The sequence below is a fragment of the Hyla sarda genome, chromosome 11 (genome assembly GCF_029499605.1).
Source record: "Hyla sarda isolate aHylSar1 chromosome 11, aHylSar1.hap1, whole genome shotgun sequence".
Taxonomy (NCBI): Eukaryota; Metazoa; Chordata; class Amphibia; order Anura; family Hylidae; genus Hyla; species Hyla sarda.
This window is the reverse complement of record NC_079199.1, coordinates 42,846,446-42,866,519: the sequence shown is the minus strand read 5'-3', so window position 1 is coordinate 42,866,519 and position 20,074 is coordinate 42,846,446. Positions and strand designations below refer to the sequence as shown.

Here is a 20,074-nt window from a genome sequence, read left to right as displayed (position 1 = left end):
AGGAATAGCAGGTGTGGCAGACTTATATATGCACTGCATATATCAGTCTGTATGCAGTGCATTACTGGGATTGGAGGAGGATCCATTAGGGAGTCCAGGCACAGCCCATAGTGGACAGAACGGAAACTGCAGCAAGACACATAAGAGCAGGGAGACCAGGGAAAAGGTGTCTGATCGCAGAGAGTAAACAATGCCGTATAATGGATGTGGGTTGAACCCCACAAAAACGAAAGATAAGAGCATTGGAATACATAAACTATACATAAACGATATCACAAGGGGAGGGAACATATCCAGTGCCTCCAGACATTTTGTTACTTGTCATTACAAATCTACAACCCCCTTTGGGCTATTGAGACTGTAAATAGGCCAACAAGAGGAGGAGATTTATGTAGAAAAACATTACACGATAGAGATGGATACTTACTGGATCCTAAGATTAAACACTAGCATACCTATGGGACTTAAAAGGAAATCTATAATCAGTCAAGCAATAGGTCAGTGTTTCCCAACCAGGGTGCCTCCAGGTGTTGCAAAACTAAAACTCCCAGCATGCCTGGACAGCCAAAGGCTGTCCAGGCATGCTAGGAGTTGTAGTTTTGCAACACCTGGAGGCACCCTGGTTGGGAAACACTGCAATAGGTAGAGAGATAGCACTCACCTATTCGTGGAGGTCAAATCTTCTTTATTTCATAAGTGCAGATATAAAAGTGCAGCGGGGAAAATGAACATTGGGATTGATACCTGACAGCAACAGGTCAGGTATCCCCCGCTCCTATTTTGTCTCCCCCCGCTCCTATCTCTTCCAATTGCTTGACAGATTAGGACTGTGCTATTACCTGTATGGAGGTGCATCCCCAATGGAGAACACAGAGAACACACCTCTGCTGATAGAATAGCAACATAGAGGTGCAGCGGTGCCTAACTGCTTTGTTTGAATTTTTGAAACTAATCAGTATCACCTGATTAACCTGTTGGTATAGGCAGGTAACACTGGTGATAACTATACTTACCTACCTCTGATCCGTGGTCCTGTTTGCCCATTATCCTCCTCGTTCACTTGGCCTGGCTGCGAGCAGGCATGAAGAAGCAGCAATGGTAAGTCAGCGTGCTCTTGGAGCTCCGCCTGTACACCAAGCATGCTGCACATCATAAGCCGAATAATGAGCATAACAGGCGAACGGGGCCAAGGATTGGTAAGTATCATTATCATCAGTGTCGTCCACACTACCAGGTTAGTGTGGGTGACACTGATGGCAGATTCCCTTTTTAGGGCAGGGTCACATCTAGCGTATTTTGCTGTGTATTTGCTGCTACATAAGTTCCTACCCATTGCAGTCAATAGGTAGCAGAATCTGCTCCGTAAGGTCCCTGAAAAATGAAAGAAGCGATCTGATTGGTTGCTATAGGCAACTGGTCAACAATTCCCCATACTGTATATATGTTTATCTGCTCCATTTAGTATAAGTGAATTCATTCATTGTCTGTGATCCTGGATTCTTGTGTTTTATACTTCTTCTTCCACCGTAATTATTAGGGACCGACTATTATCGGTTTGGCCGATATTATCGGCCGATATTCACGATTTTGGACGTTATTGGTATCGGCAATTACCTTGCCGATAATCCGTTAATGCCCCACACATCCACCCCCACCCCACCGCCCCGGCCAGAGACCGCTGCCCCATTGCCTCCCCCATCCCCGGTTTTATAATTACCTGTTCTCAGGGGTCTGCGCTACTTCTGGCTCATGCGGCGTCCTGCGATACGCTGTGTGCTGCGCAATGACGAGTAACATCCTCAACGCGGCGTCACCGTAAGTGCGCACAGTGACAGCTCAGGACTCCGCCACAGCCAGAAGTAGCGTGGTCCCCGGGAGCAGGTAATTATAAAACCGGGGATGGGGGAGGCAATGGGGCAGCGGCGGTGGTTGGACTAAGGACCGGTAGGGGGAGAGAAGCGGTCGGCGGCGGTCTCTGGCCAGAGGATAGGCGGGGGGGGGGTCAGCGGCAGTGGCTGGACTAAGGAGGACCCCAGGACAGGCAGGGAGAGAGAAGCTGAAATATACCGATATTCCGGCATAAGTTATCGGCTATCGGCCTTAAAGTCCAAAGATTATCGGTATCGGCCCTAAAAAATCGATATCGGTCGATCCCTAGTAATAATTTCTGTTTCGGGTTATTTATATGCATTATATACAGATGTATTTTTAACATGTTTGTGCTTGTACTTTGTACTGATCATTCAGTGGTGGCGGCTTTGCTAACAAAACTAATTCTACCTCCTCTGTGGGTTCCATTCACATACATATAGCCGGCTTCCACCTTAGAATGGTACCATGATTAAAAGGGTTATCCAGGAATAGAAAAATAAAGCTAAATTCTTCCAAAACAGGACCAACGCCTCTACAATGGAACCGAGCAACAATACCACAAACAACCTGTGGCGCTGTTTTTGGAAGAAATCTGCTCTGTTTTTCTAATCCTGGATAACCCTTTTAGGGCGTGTTCACGTCTGAAACTCATAAACCTCAATGGTTTAAGAGTAAAATGGTTTTAGCATTAGTGGTAAACACATCATGCATTTGACTTCGGGATCGGCTGGTTCTTTCTTCATATATTATGTTGCTGGGGCCGTGACAAGTTCTGATCCGTGCCCTGTGGAGGAGCAAGCAACACGGGTGACCTGAATACAACTTTATTTGTATTGTTCAATGTAGCATTGCAGGAAGTCAGTACAAGGGGGATGGAGCCGGCTGAAGCCTTTCTATGACTGCCTGTTGGGTTGAGCTGGCCCTACTGTGGTCACTAAAGACCTTCCTGATCTCACAACACAAGACCTGGTCCAATTCCTGGCTGTAAATAAAACCCAAACTGTGATTGATAGGACATCTGTTGCATTTTTAGATACACACATGAAACAACAATAATGTATACTTAATGTCTTCTCTTCTTATCCTGTCAGGTCAGGTGATATTGGACAAGAATCCTGGTCTTAAGTCTGTTGTCAATAAAACCAACATAATTGACACCACCTATAGGAACTTCCAAATGGAAGTGTTGGCTGGGGAGGAAAATATGATGACAAAGGTAAGTGTCCTCTTATTCTCAGTTGCCAAAACATCATTCTGTTAACTTGTATTTTACATTAGCCAAAATTTAAAGGGGTATTCCAGGAAAAAACTAGTTCCAGAAAGTTAAACAGATTTGTAAATTACTTCATCCTTTCAGTACTTATGAGCTTCTGAAGTTAAGGTTGTTCTTTTCTGTCTAAGTAATCTCCAATGACACGTGTCTCGGGAAACGCCCAGTTTAGAAGAAAATTCCCATAGCAAACCTCTTCTAAACTGGGCGGTTCCCGAGACACGTGTTATCAGAGATTACTTAGAAAAGAACAACCTAAACTTCAGAAGCTCATAAGTACTGAAAGGATTAAGATTTTTTAATAGAAGTAATTTACAAATCTGTTTAACTTTCTGGAGCCAGTTGATATATAAAAAAAAGTATTTTCCTGGATAACCCCTTTAAAGGCTAAAGACATCTCGGATGTGGAAAATGTGGCTGCAATCTTGATTCATAAGCAGAACCCCATTATTCAGTTTGCTTTAAGGTTCATACTTTGCTTGGGAATATCCCAGTAATGCATGCTGGATGTGTGTGCAGGATGCTGCCTTCACTAGCTCTCATGTATTAGCGCTTCTTCATTCCTGGAATTAATTATCCATAAGAGATCTCTTCTCCATTGTGATGACAGATGCTAATGCTGAGGAGTGTTTGATCCCTCCAATCCCCTGAAGAGTTTGTACTATGAGCTCCGTTTTCTCTCTAAATCCCTTTTACAAAGTGCCTTGTCTCTGCTTTCCTCCCAATCTACAACCTGTGTGAGCTGCCTTACCTGGTAACTTGGATGCAGTCGCCATAAATCCAGAATAAATTTATGATTGCGGCCTCTTGTGGGTCACAACACAAACCCATTCACATACAGTCCTTGAGCGTGACAGTGACCTTTAGACAGGCAACCCATGTCACTGCCAAAGTCGCCATGTAGTCGCCCTAGTCTTATGCTGCAGATTACATCTGCTAGAACTTTACAATTAACTTTTTTTGTTGAGGATTTTTACACAATCCGCAGTGAAAATCCACAACAGTTCATCCCGAAACAATTTCACATCAACCCAAAACCATACTGTGCTAATCCAAAGGAAGACCCTGGTATGGACGCCATCTGGGCACGGTGATTTGTGTGTATTAATGTTAATGAGGTGGCACCACACTTTTTGTTGGGGTTAAACAGGTGAGGTTTGATGGAGAATTTAGATTCTCTACTTATGTCATCTGACATCGGATTTTTCTGTATAAATAGAGAAGGCATTGCTAATAGATTGGCCTTTTCCTCATCCTCCTCCACTATTACACCTACATTATTTCTAGGTGCCATTTTCATTGACCAGAGGCTGAAGAAAGGATTTGGGAGAAGTGAACAGTTTTTTTTTATTATTTCTTTTTGTTCAGATCTTATTTATTCTGCTTCTTAAGAGCTCAAACATGGCTTTAGTAAGAGCAGGATAAAGTCAATTGATAAGGGTTAAACATCCCTAAACTGTGAGGTGTAGAATTCTACCTTGTTTTCATTTATTGTACAGTGGTCCCTCAAGTTACAATATTAATTGGTTCCAGGACGACCATTGTATGTTGAATCCATTGTATGTTGATATCAGAACTCTATGGAAACCTGGTAATTGGTTCTGAAGCCCCAAAATTTCATACAAAAATAGGAAAAAGTGGGGATTAAACTTAAGTAGATAACAAAAATAAGTAGATAACTAATATAGATAAAGCAAATCCTATATATAAAAGTAAGAAAGATCTGCTGGAAGCTGTAAATCACTGTCTATTTTAGTGTTTCCCAACCAGGGTGCCTCCAGCTGTTGCAAAACTACAACTCCCAGCATGCCCGGACAGCCAAAGGCTGTCCGGGCATGCTGGGAGTTGTAGTTTTGCAACAGCTGGAGGCAACCTCTTTGGGAAACACTGGTCTATGTAGAGGACAGGAGCTTCTTCAGGGTCCAGTAAAGAACATGCAATGTCCTAAAAAATAAAAAAAAAAGGAAAATGGAGCCGCCCTCACCTGGTGTCCAAAAGAGCAGGTAACCCTGGCAGAGGTAAAGAGTAGTAGAGAACATGTAATATCTCCCTGTACTATAGGAGGCGCTACCAGACACCAGTCAGTGCATGCACTTTAGGAATACATGGGTTTTACCAGTGAAATGTCCATTCTGATTGGTCGGTTCTTCCAGCCATTGACAGGTTTGGCAGATTCCATAGCATTGTATGTTGAGTCTGGTTTCAAGTTACAATGGTCCAGAAAGGACCATTGTATGTTGAAACTATTGTATGTTGAGGCCATTGTAAGTCGAGGGATCACTGTACTTGATTAAAAAAAAAAAAAAATCCCAGCATCCAGATCTCCTTCATTCCATACAGTAAGGTACTGTACAAAGTGAGACATGGAAGCCCTGCATTGCAGAGGTATATCTGGGAGGATGTCTCTCTAAGGCCAGGGCTACACTGTGACATTTTGTATTTTTATTGATTGTAGCTATGAAGATGAAGCTGCAATCCAAAGCCAAACACTAAGCATGTGGAAATTCAGTCACTCAATAGTTAAACTCAATTGTCGCTGTGTAGTGAAAACCTTGTACAGCATCTGAGTCTACAGTTATTTATTCCTAATAAATCTTAAGGAAGAAGATCTTATGGAAAATATTTTCATACTGCCTGAACTACAAGTTATGGGGTGGCTTCTCGCTGCACCGCTGGCCTTGATTGATCGAGGTCTCAGACACTGAGAGATCTTTAATCAAGTTCTGTCGAGCAGGGAGAAGACTGCGGGGACTGCACTGATGACACATGGTTTGGGCACCATGAAAGTGATGACAGGTTCTGTTTAAAGGAGTACTTTGCCCCTAAACATCTTATCCCCTATCCAAAGGATAAGGGATAAGATGTCTGATCGTGGGGGTCCGGCTGCTGGGACCCCCCGTCTCCATGCAGCACCCGGCATTTGTTTAGAAAGCTGGGTGTGGGCGGCGGGGTCATGATGTCACGGCCATGCCCCCTCAATGCAAGTCTATGGGAGGGGGCATGTGACCGCCACGCCCCCTTCCCATAGACTTGCATTTTAGAAGGTTTGGCAAAGACATCACGACCCCGCCTCAAGCATTCGGAACAAAATGTTCTGAACGCTGGGGCAGCAGGGTTTCCCCTTTAAATCAAAGTAATACGGCGATGCAGCAGAGCCCCAATGACATCATAAATCTTGGAGGGTTATACAAAGCTCTTACACTGTCATGTGCATGAGCCCTAATGTTTTTCTGAAGTCTTTATGAAGCTTCATAAATATGCCGTATGTATTGAACACTAGAGCTACAAAAAAGGAGCTAAATTGTGATTTTATTTTTATTTGATTATCATTGTGTTCCCCCTGGTCAGTGACCGGCTACATTACCTATAGATATAAGATCTTAGTACACTGAAATATGGGTCGTACAGCCAAAACCCACTGCTGTCCGAATCACATTGCATCGCAGGAAATGAAAATTAATAGGGTTGTGTGACGTTACCTGAAATATATCTAAGGCTAAGTTCACACAGCCGTTGGTTCCCGTCCCGATATTCACCTGTTCAAGTAAATTAACGGAACATTAAAAAAAGGGTGCAAACGGATTGCAAACTGGTCTAGTAACTTTTTTTTTTTTTTTACGGTTGAAAACTCCTATATTGTATCCGTTTGCACCCGTTTTAAAGGAGTTCTCTAAGCTAAAACTTTTAACCCCCGCTGTGCCCGGGCTGTAAAACCATAATAAACTTTCACTTACCTGCCTACGATCCCCGGTTCCGATATCGCCGTCCTGTTCTCCGGTCCTGGTCTCTTCCACTTCCTGCAGGTCGGTGACTTCATTCTGCGCTCAGCCTATCAGCGGCCGCAGCAATGTCCCGTCGCGGACGCTGATAGGCTGAGCGCAGAGTGAAGTCACCGACCCGCAGGAAGAGGAAGAGATCGGGACCGGAGAACGAGACGGCGATATCGGAATAACGGGGGATCGTAGGCAGGTAAGTGAAAGTTTATTATGTATAGTTTTACAGCCCGGGCACAGCGGGGGATAAAAGATTTCAGTTGGAGAACTTCTTTAATCCGTTAATTCCTGATTCATGCCACCTCTTCTGAGCATGCTCAGAAGAAAATAGAGGTGAAAAACGGATTGAAATTAACAGGGACAAATGGGTACAAAAAGGGTAACCCATTTGTAACCCGTTTCCCATAGACTTCAATGATAAATTTAAAAGACCCGTTTTTCACCGTTATTTTTGACGGGCAAAAAAAATGGGCATGGAACGTCTTTTGGCCGTCAAAAATAACGGGTTAGAAACATAACGGGTGATAAAGGACTGTAAAAAAAAAATCCCATTGAGATCAATGGGATCCGTTTACAGCCCTTTACAACCCGTTTGCAAACTTAGCAAACGGGTTGCATAACGGGCATTTTTTGACGGGAGCAGGAGGCCGTGTGAACGAGCCCTAAGGTGAATTCCTGGTTGCAGTGCTACAATGCAATCCCATTCACTGTATTAGTTACAATGCATCACAACACTGTAAGCCGGTGGTGACAATTAGAGATGAGCGAACTTACAGTAAATTCGATTCGTCACAAACTTCTCGGCTCGGCAGTTGATGACTTATCCTGCATAAATTAGTCCAGCTTTCAGGTGCTCCTGTGGGCTGGAAAAGGTGGATACAGTCCTAGGAGACTCTTTCCTAGGACTGTATCCACCTTTTCCAGCCCACCAGAGCACCTGAAAGCTGAACTAATTTACGCAGGAAAAGTCATCAACTGCCGAGCCGAGAAGTTCGTGACGAATCGAATTTACTGTAAGTTCGCTCATCTCTAGTGACAATCAAGGTGCAGCCTTATGTAGCACTTGCCTTTTGTGTGTATGTCCAATGTGAGAGAATCCCTATCGCCATCGCCACAGACCCCGCTCTCATCACACAGTCTGTGAGTCTTGTGTCCAGTGCCTTAGACCAGTGGTCTTCAACCTGCGGACCTCCAGATGTTGCAAAACTACAACTCCCAGCATGCCCGGACAGCCGTTGGCTGTCCGGGCATGCTGGGAGTTGTAGTTTTGCAACATCTGGAGGTCCGCAGGTTGAAGACCACTGCCTTATATTGTCTTTTTTAATATTTCAGGTGAAAGAAAATGGCTTCACTTATGAATTTGATTTTTCCAAAGTCTACTGGAATTCACGACTGGGTACAGAACACGATCGCATCGCTGGTCTCCTAAACAGCGGGGATGTGGTGTTTGATGTGTTTGCTGGAGTGGGACCATTTGCTATTCCGGCTGCCAGGAAAAACTGCATTGTTTTTGCAAACGATTTAAACCCAGAGTCCTACAAATGGCTCGTACACAACTGCAAACTGAATAAAGTGGACAAAAGGGTCCAGGCCTTCAACACTGATGGTCGGGCGTTCATCAGGACTGTGGTAAAGGAAGAACTGTTAAAATATATCAAGTCCTTTTCTACAGATAGGAAGAACAGACTTCACATTGTCATGAACTTGCCAGCATTGGCTTTGGAATTCCTCGATGCGTTTAAACATCTCCTGGAAGAGCAGCCTCACAACGCGAGCGTTCTGCCGATGGTGCACTGCTACGGCTTCTCCAAAGATGACAACCCAGAGAAAGAAGTAAAAGATCGGGCAGAGGAGAGGTTGGGAACCACCCTGGAGACTTGCTCCATCCATCTTGTACGGCAGGTCGCTCCTAACAAGCAGATGATGTGCATTACGTTTGATTTACCTGCCGACACTCTTTATGGAAGCCAAACTAATAACCGAGGTGAGTGGGAACTATAGAGGGGGTTGTCTATATCTGCAATATTGTCATCATGTCGATCCATAGGGCAAATATGATGTGGAGTGAAAACTGTCTCAAGACCTGATGTACATGGCACTGTACTGAATAGAACCCTAATACAGCACTTGAAGAAGTATATAAAGCTGTACTGTACTCCTATATGCCTCCGGTACCAGGCACAAGTCTTGTATCATTGTTCCCCAACCTGTTGGGCTCAAGCTGTTGTAGAGGTACAACTCCCATCATGCGCTGACTTTGTTTAGCATAAAGGATGATGAAGTTTTGCAACAGCTGAAGAACCACAGTTTGGGGACACTGGTTTAAAGGGGTAATCCGGCGCTTAGACTTCTTATCCCCTATGCAAAGGATAGGGTATAAGATGCCTGATCGCGGGGGTTCCACCGCTGGGGACCCCCGTGATCTTGCACGCTGCACCCCGTTAAAATCAGTCCCCAGAGCGTGTTCGCTCCGGGTCTGATTACTGTCGATCATGGGGCCGGAGCATTGACACGTCACGGCTCCGCCCCCTCAATGCAAGCCTATGGAAGGGGGCGTGACAGCTGTCACGCCCCCTCCCATAGACTTGCATTGAGGGGCGGAGCCGTGATGTCACATGGAGGCGGAGTCGTGACGTCACGATCTTCCGTTCCCATGGTCGGGAGCCAGAACCTCCCAGCGCTGCCGGAAGCAGATACAGGTGGGTGCTGCATGCTATATTGCAGGGGTCCCCAGCGGCGGGACCCCCCGCGATCAGACATCTTATCCCCTATCTTTTGGATAGGGGATAAGATGTCTAGGGGTGGCGTACCCCTTTAAATTATGCCTCGGTAAACAGGAGAATTCCTTTGTACTGGTGCTGTATGGAGGCACCATACAGAATCACTTTTGTGTTCTTATGGCTTTAAAGGGGTAATTTATTTTAGATCAACTGGTGCCAGAAAGTTAAACAGATTTGTAAATTTTATGTCTATTTAAAATCTTAATCCTTCTAGTACTCATCAGCTGCTGTATACTACTTCTTTTTTTTTAATTTATTTTCTGTCTGACCACAGTGCTCTCTGCTGACACCTCTGTCCATGACCAAGCAAATCCCCCAGAGCAAACCTCTCCTGCTCTGAACAGTTCAGTACTGGAAGGATGAAGATTTTTAAATAGAAACAATTTATAAATCTGTTTAACCCCTTAAGGACCAAGCCCAGTTTCACCTTCAGGACCAGGCCAATTTTATTTTTTCGTTTTTTCCTCCTCTCCTTCTAAAAATCCATCAGGATGGATGAACAAGGAAAAAACCGGTACTGGTAGCGCAAACCACTGCAGGAGCTGTTTCAGGTAGGTATACTTCTTTATTAAGCCGTGCAACTGCTTAATAAAGAAGTATATCTACCTGAAACAGCTCCTGCAGTGGTTTGCGCTACCAGTACCGTTTTTTCCCTTGTTCATCCATCCTGATATCCATCGGTCGGCGTTCCTCCATACCGACACCGGGGAAGCAGCACCACCAGTACTTTGGTCTTGAGTGACCCATGCGCATATAGTTGTTGTGGCTCTCTCACAACAACACTAGGTGAGCAGTGTTCCTTTGAGTGTATTTTATTCAACGACCCTGCTCCCAATACCTGTAACGATACCGCCCTATGGGAAGCTCTGCCCCTCTTTTATTCTAGATATATTTATTCTAAAAATCCATAACTTTTATATTTCAATCTACAGACCCATTTAGGGGCTTGTTTTTTTGCGTGACCAATTGTACTTTGTAATGAAACCTCTCATTTTACCATAAAATGTACGGTGAACATCAAAAAATATTTTTTTAGGGAGGAAATTTAAATGAAAACCACAATTTTGCACATTTTGGAGGGTTTAATTTTCACAATGTATGTTTTACAGTAAAAATGACATGTGTTCTTTATTCTGTGGGTCAATATGATTAAAATGATACCCATGATTACATACTTTTATACCGCTTAAAAAAAATCAAACTTTTTGTACAAAATCACTCATCTAAAGTTGCCCTATTTTGACCACCTATAACTTATATATGTATATGGGGCGGTATGAGGGCTCATTTTTTTGTGTCCCCATCTGTACTTTTTATCGATACCACATTTGCATATATAAAACTTTTAGCTAATTTTTTATTCCATTTTTTGGGAATAAAATGTGACAAAAAAAGCAGCATTTTTGGAAATTTTTTACATTTACGCCATTCACTATACGGGATCATTAACATTATATTTTGATAGTTCGGACATTTACACACGCGGGGATACCAAATATGTTTATAAAAAAAAAACATTTTTACGCTTTTTGGGGGTAAAATGGGAAAAATTCACAATTTTCATTTTTATAGCAGGATGGGGTTTTCAACTTTTTTTTTTTTTACACTTATGTAACCATAGGAAACTATAGCAATCATATTATTGCTAATACTGTTCAGTGCTATGCATAGGACATAGCACTGATCAGTATTATCGGTGATCTTCTGCTCTGGTCTGCTCCATCTCAGACCAGAGCAGGAGACGACGGACGGAGGCAGGTGAGGGGACCTCTGTCCGCCATAACAGATGATCGGATCGCCGCGGGCGATCCGATCATCTATTTCAACATGTGCATTGCCGAAGATGCCGTGATCTGTACTGATCAAGGCATCTGAGGTGTCAATGGCGGACATCAGTGCGATCACGGATGTCTGCCATTACTGGCGGGTCCCCGGCTGCTGATAGCACCTGGAACCTGCCATGTATGACACGAGCACCACTCCGATGCTCGCGGTCATACACAGAATGTAAATGTACGCCCTGGTGCACGAAGTACCGCCAAACCGGGATGTACATTTACGTCCGTGGTCGTTAAGGGGTTAACTTTATAGCACCAGTTGATATATTTGTAATATAGATTGGTTAAAGAATGTTTATATTGTTGTCCCTGCAGCTATTGTCTGTGTGTCTCCAAGTGTGGGAGGACAAGCGGGGCTCTGGGCACTGGGGACAAGCGGGGCTCTGGGCACTGGGGACAAGCGGGGCTCTGGGCACTGGGGACAAGCGGGGCTCTGGGGACAAGCGGGGCACTGGGGACAAGCGGGGCTCTGTACACTGAAGCTCTGTGACACGCTTCCGGCTCACACAGCATGTTGTTTGACAAGCCAGGAGCCTGCACAGAGCCCTGCTTGTCCTGACCACTGTTTTTTGTCTCCACACAGACAATAAGTGCGGGTACAGCATTTTTTTCACCCAAAATAAACACATTTTTTTAACCAATGTATGGTACAAATATACATATGGTATTATCTACATTATATAAAAACTTTCTGCTAAGGACAGGTACACTTTAAGGACTGTGTGTCAGCACTTATGTGGAAACCCTTCAGATGGCCAAACACAATGGAACAGATTTACGATTGCAAACTGACACAATTCTAGCAAAATTTGCGCCAAAAGACTGGCTTACATGAATTAGGCCACATTTATTATATACCAAATTATATATATATAGCACCGGTGCAAACGATGTAAATCCAAGCAGCCTAAATACAACAAGGTGGATCCCTGTATCACCACCTAAAATATGATACTCCAAAAAATAAAATGTCTGTATTGGCGCTAAGGGAGAGAGCAGATCACAGTTTATAATTTACTTCTATTTTGATATGTAACAGGGGCCTGCAAGTTCAGTTTAAAAAAAAATGGATACAATTCACTACAAAGAAAACATAAATGTTTCCTTTGTCAAACACATAATAAATGTGTTTTCACTACAGTTTGGAGCCTTGCTCTAGAAGCAGGCACAGCTTTTCATGCACTAAAATTGTTGTGCAACATTTTTGTGTAAATTACTTCAATTAACAATTAAGCTAGACTATCTAACGGTGTGCCATATTTACCAATAGCATGATACACTGCGCATAACTGCTGCAGCCAGCGTTTGGAGGTAATGGCTGACATCCAAGATCACTCAAATGCTGGTCATTTAATTGTTTAGATGCTGCCATCAATAGTGGTTGCGGCATGTAAACTTTTTTTATAAACCCCTTAACAACAATGGACGTAAATGTACGTCATGGTGACGTGATACTTAACGCACCATGACGTACATTTACGTGCCGCCATGATCGCGATCACAGCTCCGGTGCTCGCGTAATGCGTGGCAGGTCCCGGCTGCTATCAGCAGCCAGGGACCCGCCGGTAATGGCGATCGCGCGGATGTCCGCCATTAACCCCTCAGATGCCGTGATCAATACAGATCACGGCATCTGCAGCAGTGCGGTACTTTGGATGATCGGATCGCCCGCAGCGCTGCTGCGAGGATCCGATCATGCAGCATGGCAGCCGGAGGTCCCCTCACCTGGCTCCGGCCGTCTCCCAGGGTCTTCTGCTCTGGTCTGAGATCGAGCAGACCAGAGCAGAAGATGACCGATAATACTGATCAGTGCTATGTCCTATACATAGCACTGAACAGTATTAGCAATCAAGTGATTGCAATAAATAGTTCCCTATGGGGACTATTAAAGTGTAAAAAAAGGAAAAATATTGAAAATAAAAGTAAAAAAAAAATTAAAATCTCATCCCCCAATAAAAAAAAGTAAAACGTCTGTTTTTCCCATTTTTTTTACCCCCCAAACACGTAAAAAAAATGAATACACATATTTGGTATAACCGCGTGCGTAAAAGTCTGAACTATTAAAATATATCGTTAATTATCCCATACGGTAAACGTAAAAAAATTTCAAAAGTCCAAAATTGCTGCTTTTTTTGTCACATTTTATACCCAAAAAAATTAATTAAAAAATTTATAAAAAGTAAAACCTAAGAAAAAGAAGTGGTACTGATAACTACAGATCAAGAGGCAACAAGTGAGCCCTCATATCGCCCCATATACGGAAAAATGAGAAAGTTATAGGTGGTCAAAATAGGGCGATTTCAAACATACTAATTTTGTTAAAATGGTTTGAGATTTTTTTTTAAGTGGTACAATTATAGAAAAGCATATAACATGGGTATCATTTGAATCGTATTAACCCACAGAATAAAGAAAACCTGTCATTTTTACCGGAAAGTGTACAGCGTGAAAACAAAACCTTCCAAAATTTGCTAAATTGCGTTTTTCAATTTTCCCACATAAATAATATGTTTGGTTGCGCCGTACATTTTATGGTAAAATAAGTGATGAAATTACAAATTACAATTGGTGACGCAAAAAGACAAGCCCTCAAGTGGGTCTGTGGATGGAAATATAAGAGTTATGATTTTTAGAAGGCGAGGAGGAAAAAACAAAAATGCAAAAATAAAATGGGCCTGGTCCTCAAAGGGGTACTCCAGTGGAAAACTTTTTTTTTTTTCCTTAAATCAACTGGTGCCAGAAAGTTAAACAGATTTGTAAATTACTTCTATTAAAAAATATTAATCCTTCCAGCACTTATTAGCTGCTGAATACTACAGAGGAAATTCTTTTCTTTTTGGAACACAGAGCTCTTTGCTGACATCATGACCACAGTGCTCTCTGCTGACACCTCTGTACATTTTAGGAACTGTCCAGAGTAGGAGAAAATCCCCATAGAAAACATATGCTGCTCTGGACAGTTCCTTAAATGGACAGAGATGTCAGCAGAGAGCACTGTGCTCGTGATGTCAGCAAAGAGCTCTGTGTTCCAAAAAGAATCTAATTTCTTCTGTAGTATTCAGCAGCTAATAAGTACTGGAAGGATTAAGATTTTTTTAATAGAAGCAATTTACAAATCTGTTTAACTTTCTGGCACCAGTTGATAAAAAATTTCCACCGGAGTACCCCTTTAAGTACACTGCATAAGAACCAACGGTTGCAAAAGTGTGGTTTTCTTTTCAATCTTTCCCCACAATTTTTCTTAATTTTTTGCTAAAATCAAAGGTGTCATTACAAAGTACAATTGGTTGTGCAGAAAACGAGCCTCATATGGGTCTGTGTATGGAAAAGATGAGGAGGGGAAAAAGGCAAATGCTAAAATTAAAATGGGCTGTGTCATTAAGAGGTTATTTGTGTTATTTTTACTGTATAATGTACTGAAAACATGTTTTATGCTTTCTTTATTCTGTGGGTCACTACTAGAGATGAGTGAACTTACAGTAAATTCGATTCGTCACAAACTTCTCGGCTCGGCAGTTGGTGCCTTATTCTGCGTAAATTAGTTCAGCTTTCAGGTGTTCCGGTGGGCTGGAAAAGGTGGATACATTCCTAGGAAAGAGTCTCCTAGGACTGTATCCACCTTTTCCAGCCCACGGGAGCACCGGAAAGCTGAACTAATTTATGCAGGAAAAGTCATCAACTGCCGAGCCGAGAAGTTCGTGACTAATCGAATTTACTGTAAGTTCGCTCATCTCTAGTCACTACAGGTTTTATCTTCTTAGGCCCCTTTCACACTGCCGTTGCCCCCTGTTGAGAGCAGCCAGTAGTCTTTTATTTGGGAACTTTATTGGCTGTTCTCTTGATGCGGAGCAAAGGGCAACAATGGGTCCCGGCGGCTACCATTTACTATTATGGGGGCCAGTTATTTTTTGGCGGGAATAGTGGGAGAAAAAGATGGCGTAAGCCAGCGGTCTTCAAACTGTGGCCCTCCAGATGCTGCAAAACTACAACTCCCAGAATGCCCGGACAGCCAACGGCTGTCCGGACATGCTGGGAATTGTAGTTTTGCAACATCTGGAGGGCCACAGTTTGAAGACCACTGGCGTAAGCAGTAATTTTTCTCCCCTGACGTGCGTCACACTGCTGTGTCCTAACGACCATGTGAACGTAGCCTTAAAGAAGTATAAAGAGACAGATAAAAATGAAATACCTGTCGGGGTGAAAAGCATTTTTTTTGGTTTCTGATGCTCCCTTTTTAATGATGTAGTTCTGGGGTACATATGACTTTCATTATTTTGTTGCGTTTCGGAAGGTGAGGTGACCAAAACAGCACTTCTGGCATTGGGTGTTTGTTTTTGTCTTTTTATCTTCAACAGCATTTAGCATGTGGAATAATTCAGGTTATATTTAATTAGTTTAGACACTTTCAGATATGTTTTTGTAGTTTTTTTTTTATGTAAAGAGTCTTTTGAATTGTTAATATAATAACTAGAGATGAGCGAACTTACAGTAAATTCAATTCGTCACAAACTTCTCGGCCCCCGTGGGCTGGAGACTCTTTCCTAGGACTGTATCCACCTTTTCCAGCCACCGGAGCACCTGAAAGCTGAACTAATTTATGCAGGGCAACTGCCGAGCCGAGAAGTTCGTGACGAATCGAATTGACTAAGTTCGCTCATCTCTAATAATAACTTATTATAAAATAGTGTACAGAACAAACATCCCACGGTATCAGGAGCGGTGGTCATGTGCTCAAATGGTTGCTGCATTAAGCCTAGGTCACGACTAGCAGCAGGAATAGATATGGAGGATTTTGCTAACTGAGTGCGCCTGGTTGATAACTTTAAGGCTGGGTTCACACTACGTTTTCTCCCATACGGGAGCGCATACGGCAGGGGGGAGCTAAAACCTCGCGCTCCCGTATGTCACCGTATGCGCTCCCGTATGTCATTCATTTCAATGAGCCGGCCGGAGTGAAACGTTCGGTCCGGTCGGCTCATTTTTGCGCCGTATGCGCTTTTACAACCGGACCTAAAACTGTGGTCAACCACGGTTTGAGGTCCGGTTGTAAAAGCGCATACGGCGCAAAAATGAGCCGACCGGACCGAACGTTTCACTCCGGCCGGCTCATTGAAATGAATGACATACGGGAGCGCATACGGTTACATACGGGGAGCGCAAGGTTTTAGCTCCCCCCTGCCGTATGCGCTCCCGTATGAGAGAAAACGTAGTGTGAACCCACCCTTATACTGCTGAATTTGTATCAATTGGATGGCTGTATCTTTATGTATCTACTTTGACTGTAGTGACATCCCTGGAGGACATATTCTGAGCAAACTCTATATATCTTTGAGAGCAGCTATAAAGAGAAACATACCTTGACTACTGTGATTGTATTGAGACAAATGCGTCTGAGGATGCATCACTGCAATTTGCAGCTCCAAAACCTGAACAGACCGTTTGATTATCTGAGTCTAATAATGATTTTTCATGTATTTGCCTCAGTCGTTGTTTATATGTTTTATATGCTGCTCACATATAAGTTTGTGCTTTAAAGCAACCACAACCATCTTTTTACCCCTGATGAACCGTATGTTACTGTAAATTACCCAGTTACGGGGAAACGCGTCGGGTTAGGATGTACTATTGGGGATTGTCCCTATAAATATCGCACTTTGTCTATTGTTGTGAATTACTGTTTTTATGGGGATTTATACATATTGTATTCTGTAACAAGTTATTTGTAATAAAGAAATATTTTTAGCTATTTGAGATTTTGATTTGTTTGTACAGAACAAACAGTCTAAATGCAGAGGTTGCTATTAACCACGGTAGAGATGAGCGAATTTACAGTAAATTCGATTCTTCACGAACTTCTCGGCTCGGCAGTTGATGACTTTCCCTGCATAAATTAGTTCAGCTTTCCGGTGGGCTGGAAAAGGTGAATACAGTCCTAGGAGACTCTCTTAGGAATGTATCCACCTTTTCCAGCCCACGGGAGAACCTGAAAGCTGAACTAATTTATGCAGGATAAGTCATCAACTTTTGAGCCGAGAAGTTCGTAACGAATCGAATTTACTGTAAATTCGCTCATCTCTAAACCACGGCATCTAGGGGAGCTCAATGGCCGGGATCATAGTGATCTGCCAGCAGTAGTACAGCCAGGAGTTCAAATAAATTTGTAAATTCGATTCGTCACGAACATCTCGGCTCGGCAGTTGATGACTTTATCCTGCATAAATTAGTTCAGCTTTCAGGTGCTCCGGTGGGCTGGAGACTCTCTCCTAGGACTGTATCCACCTTTTCCAGCCACCGGAGCACCTGAAGGCTGAACTAATTTATGTAGGATAAGTCAGCAACTGCCGAGCCGAGAAGTTCATGACGAATCAAATTTACTGTAAGCTCGCTCATCTCTAGTCCTGAGACCATTCCATATTTCCCCATCACACATATATAGCGGAGGTAAAAAAAAAAAAAAAAAACACTGTTCTTCCTGTACAAAAGTTTAACAGAAGTTTTCGATATTTTGTGTTCATTGTTCCAGGTGAACCACCCTCAAAACGTCACCGGCTTGAAGAAGATGGCAGCGTGGACACTGACGCTCCAGTATAGCGTATTGGCTCAAGGATGTTTTTTATTCCCAGATACATATGAGGCCCCCGGGCTTGTACCTTCATTGTTTATTTTACCTTTTTAATAAAATAACGACTAAGAGGCAATAAGTTTATTATCATGGTTATTTGCACACTGAACCTTTACTGAAACTTTATTGCTATTGTGGATTAGGTGTCCAGAGGAAAAGATGCTGAGCTGGCCATAGCAACCAATCAGATCCCTTCTTTCTGTTTTCAGAGGCCTCTTTAAAAATGAAAGAAGCTATTTGATTGGTTGCTATGGGCAACTCAGCACCTGCCACTTTTTGATAAATTTCCCTCTAAGTTTTTTTTTATTTAATTTTTTTTAAATGGCCTGAAAAAATAGCTGCTTTCCTTCACAAATGAAAGCACCCCACCTTACTCTGGGTGGTGTCTGGTATTGCATCTTAGCGCTATTAAAGTGCACCTTTCAGATTCCACAACAAAAATTATAATAAATGTTACTCAGTACCTAATCTTGACCATGTACATCTCTTTTTTGCCTCTGTCATCTATATTTATTATTTAAAAAAATGCCTTTTTTCATTAGCTGACAGTGTTAGAAATCCTCCCAGGGGAAGGGGCGTGTGCCTACCTTATGGTGGTGGAAGGTGATTGGTCCGTCTGCTCATGCAGCCTTGTCCATGAGTCATCTCTTGTTCCTGACTCATGGACAAGCCTGATGCTGCTGAAGGACTGGTTAGTGTCCCAGTAGGTATGGGGACCTCTAGTGGTGTGACTTTAAGGAGCCATTTTCTGTATTAAGGGTACATTCACACGGCGTATTTTCTGCTGCAGATTTGCTTCAGTAGATTTTGCTGGCCATTGACTTGGGTAGCAAAATCTGCAGCAGAAAATACGCAATTGTGAATGTACCCCTAATCAAAAATGTTTAACCCCTTGCCGCAAAATGCAGTATATAAATGGTGCTGTGGCACGGCAGGGTTAGGCTGGGTTCACATCACGTTTTCTCCCATATGGGAGCGCATACGGCAGGGGGGGGGGGGGGGATCTAAAACCTCGCGCTCCCGTATGTAATTCATTTCAATGAGCCAGCCGGAGTGAAACGTTCGGTCGGCTCATTTTTGCGCTGTATGCGTTTTTTCCCCGGACCTAAAACTGTGGTCAACCACAGTTTTAGGTCCGGTTGTAAAAGCGCATATGGCACAAGAATAAGCCGACCAGACCGAACGTTTCACTGTGGTCGGCTCATTCAAATGAATTACATACGGGAGCGCATAGAAAGGCATACGGGAGCGCGAGGTTTTAGATCCCCCCCTGCCGTATGCGCTCCCATATGGGAGAAAACGTGATGTGAGCCAGCTCAGGAGCTGGGCTTGCATCATACTCGCACTGTCCCAGCTGCTATCAGCAGCCAGGACCCAATCTTGATCGCCACATCGAAAGCACAGTGCCACTGTGCATGCGCCAGTTCCATTCACAGCATCCAGCAGCTGGGTAAAATCTTCATGCTCTCTGCAGACAGAGCACTGCGCTCAGGGGACATGCGACTGCAGACAGAGTGCTGCGCTCAGGGAACATGCGACTGCAAACAGAGCCCCTGCGCTCAGGGGACATGTGACTCCATGTCACTAGGACGTGGAGTTGAAGATAATGAATATGCAAACAAAGGGGGTGGGCTTAGAAACGTCTCCAGTGCGGGAGGCAGATGGTCGGCGGGGTCACTACGCCTTTAAAGCGTGATCCTTTGACCAAAGAGCGGAACTTTACAGGGAACTATCAATGTGGGTGAACTGGCTGACAGTTTTCCTTTAAAGTGAATGGAAGCGATTTGCAATACCACATCCAGCCTGTGGACAGGTGTGGTGCTATTTCTGGAAAATAAAACTGCCATCGTAACACAATCCTGTGCAACCACTCATGTACATGTCTCACAATCTGTACTATTTTGACATCCAAATAAACC

At 43.4% G+C, this 20,074-nt stretch overlaps 1 protein-coding gene across 2 annotated transcripts in view; it reads left to right on the top strand.

The window, feature by feature from the left end:
• Nucleotides 1–18,791, top strand: part of TRMT5 (tRNA methyltransferase 5) — a 276,752-nt gene extending 257,961 nt beyond the window's left edge. The window contains exons 3-5 of one of the 2 annotated variants that reach the window (XM_056547370.1): nucleotides 2,964–3,088; nucleotides 8,248–8,899; nucleotides 18,057–18,791. In XM_056547370.1, the coding sequence (XP_056403345.1) occupies nucleotides 2,964–3,088; nucleotides 8,248–8,899; nucleotides 18,057–18,124 (845 nt within the window). In that variant the 3' untranslated portion in view covers nucleotides 18,125–18,791. The remainder of the gene's footprint in view (nucleotides 1–2,963; nucleotides 3,089–8,247; nucleotides 8,900–18,056) is intronic. The other variant, XM_056547371.1, reaches the window with a different exon arrangement.
• The last annotated feature ends 1,283 nt before the right edge of the window (nucleotides 18,792–20,074 follow it).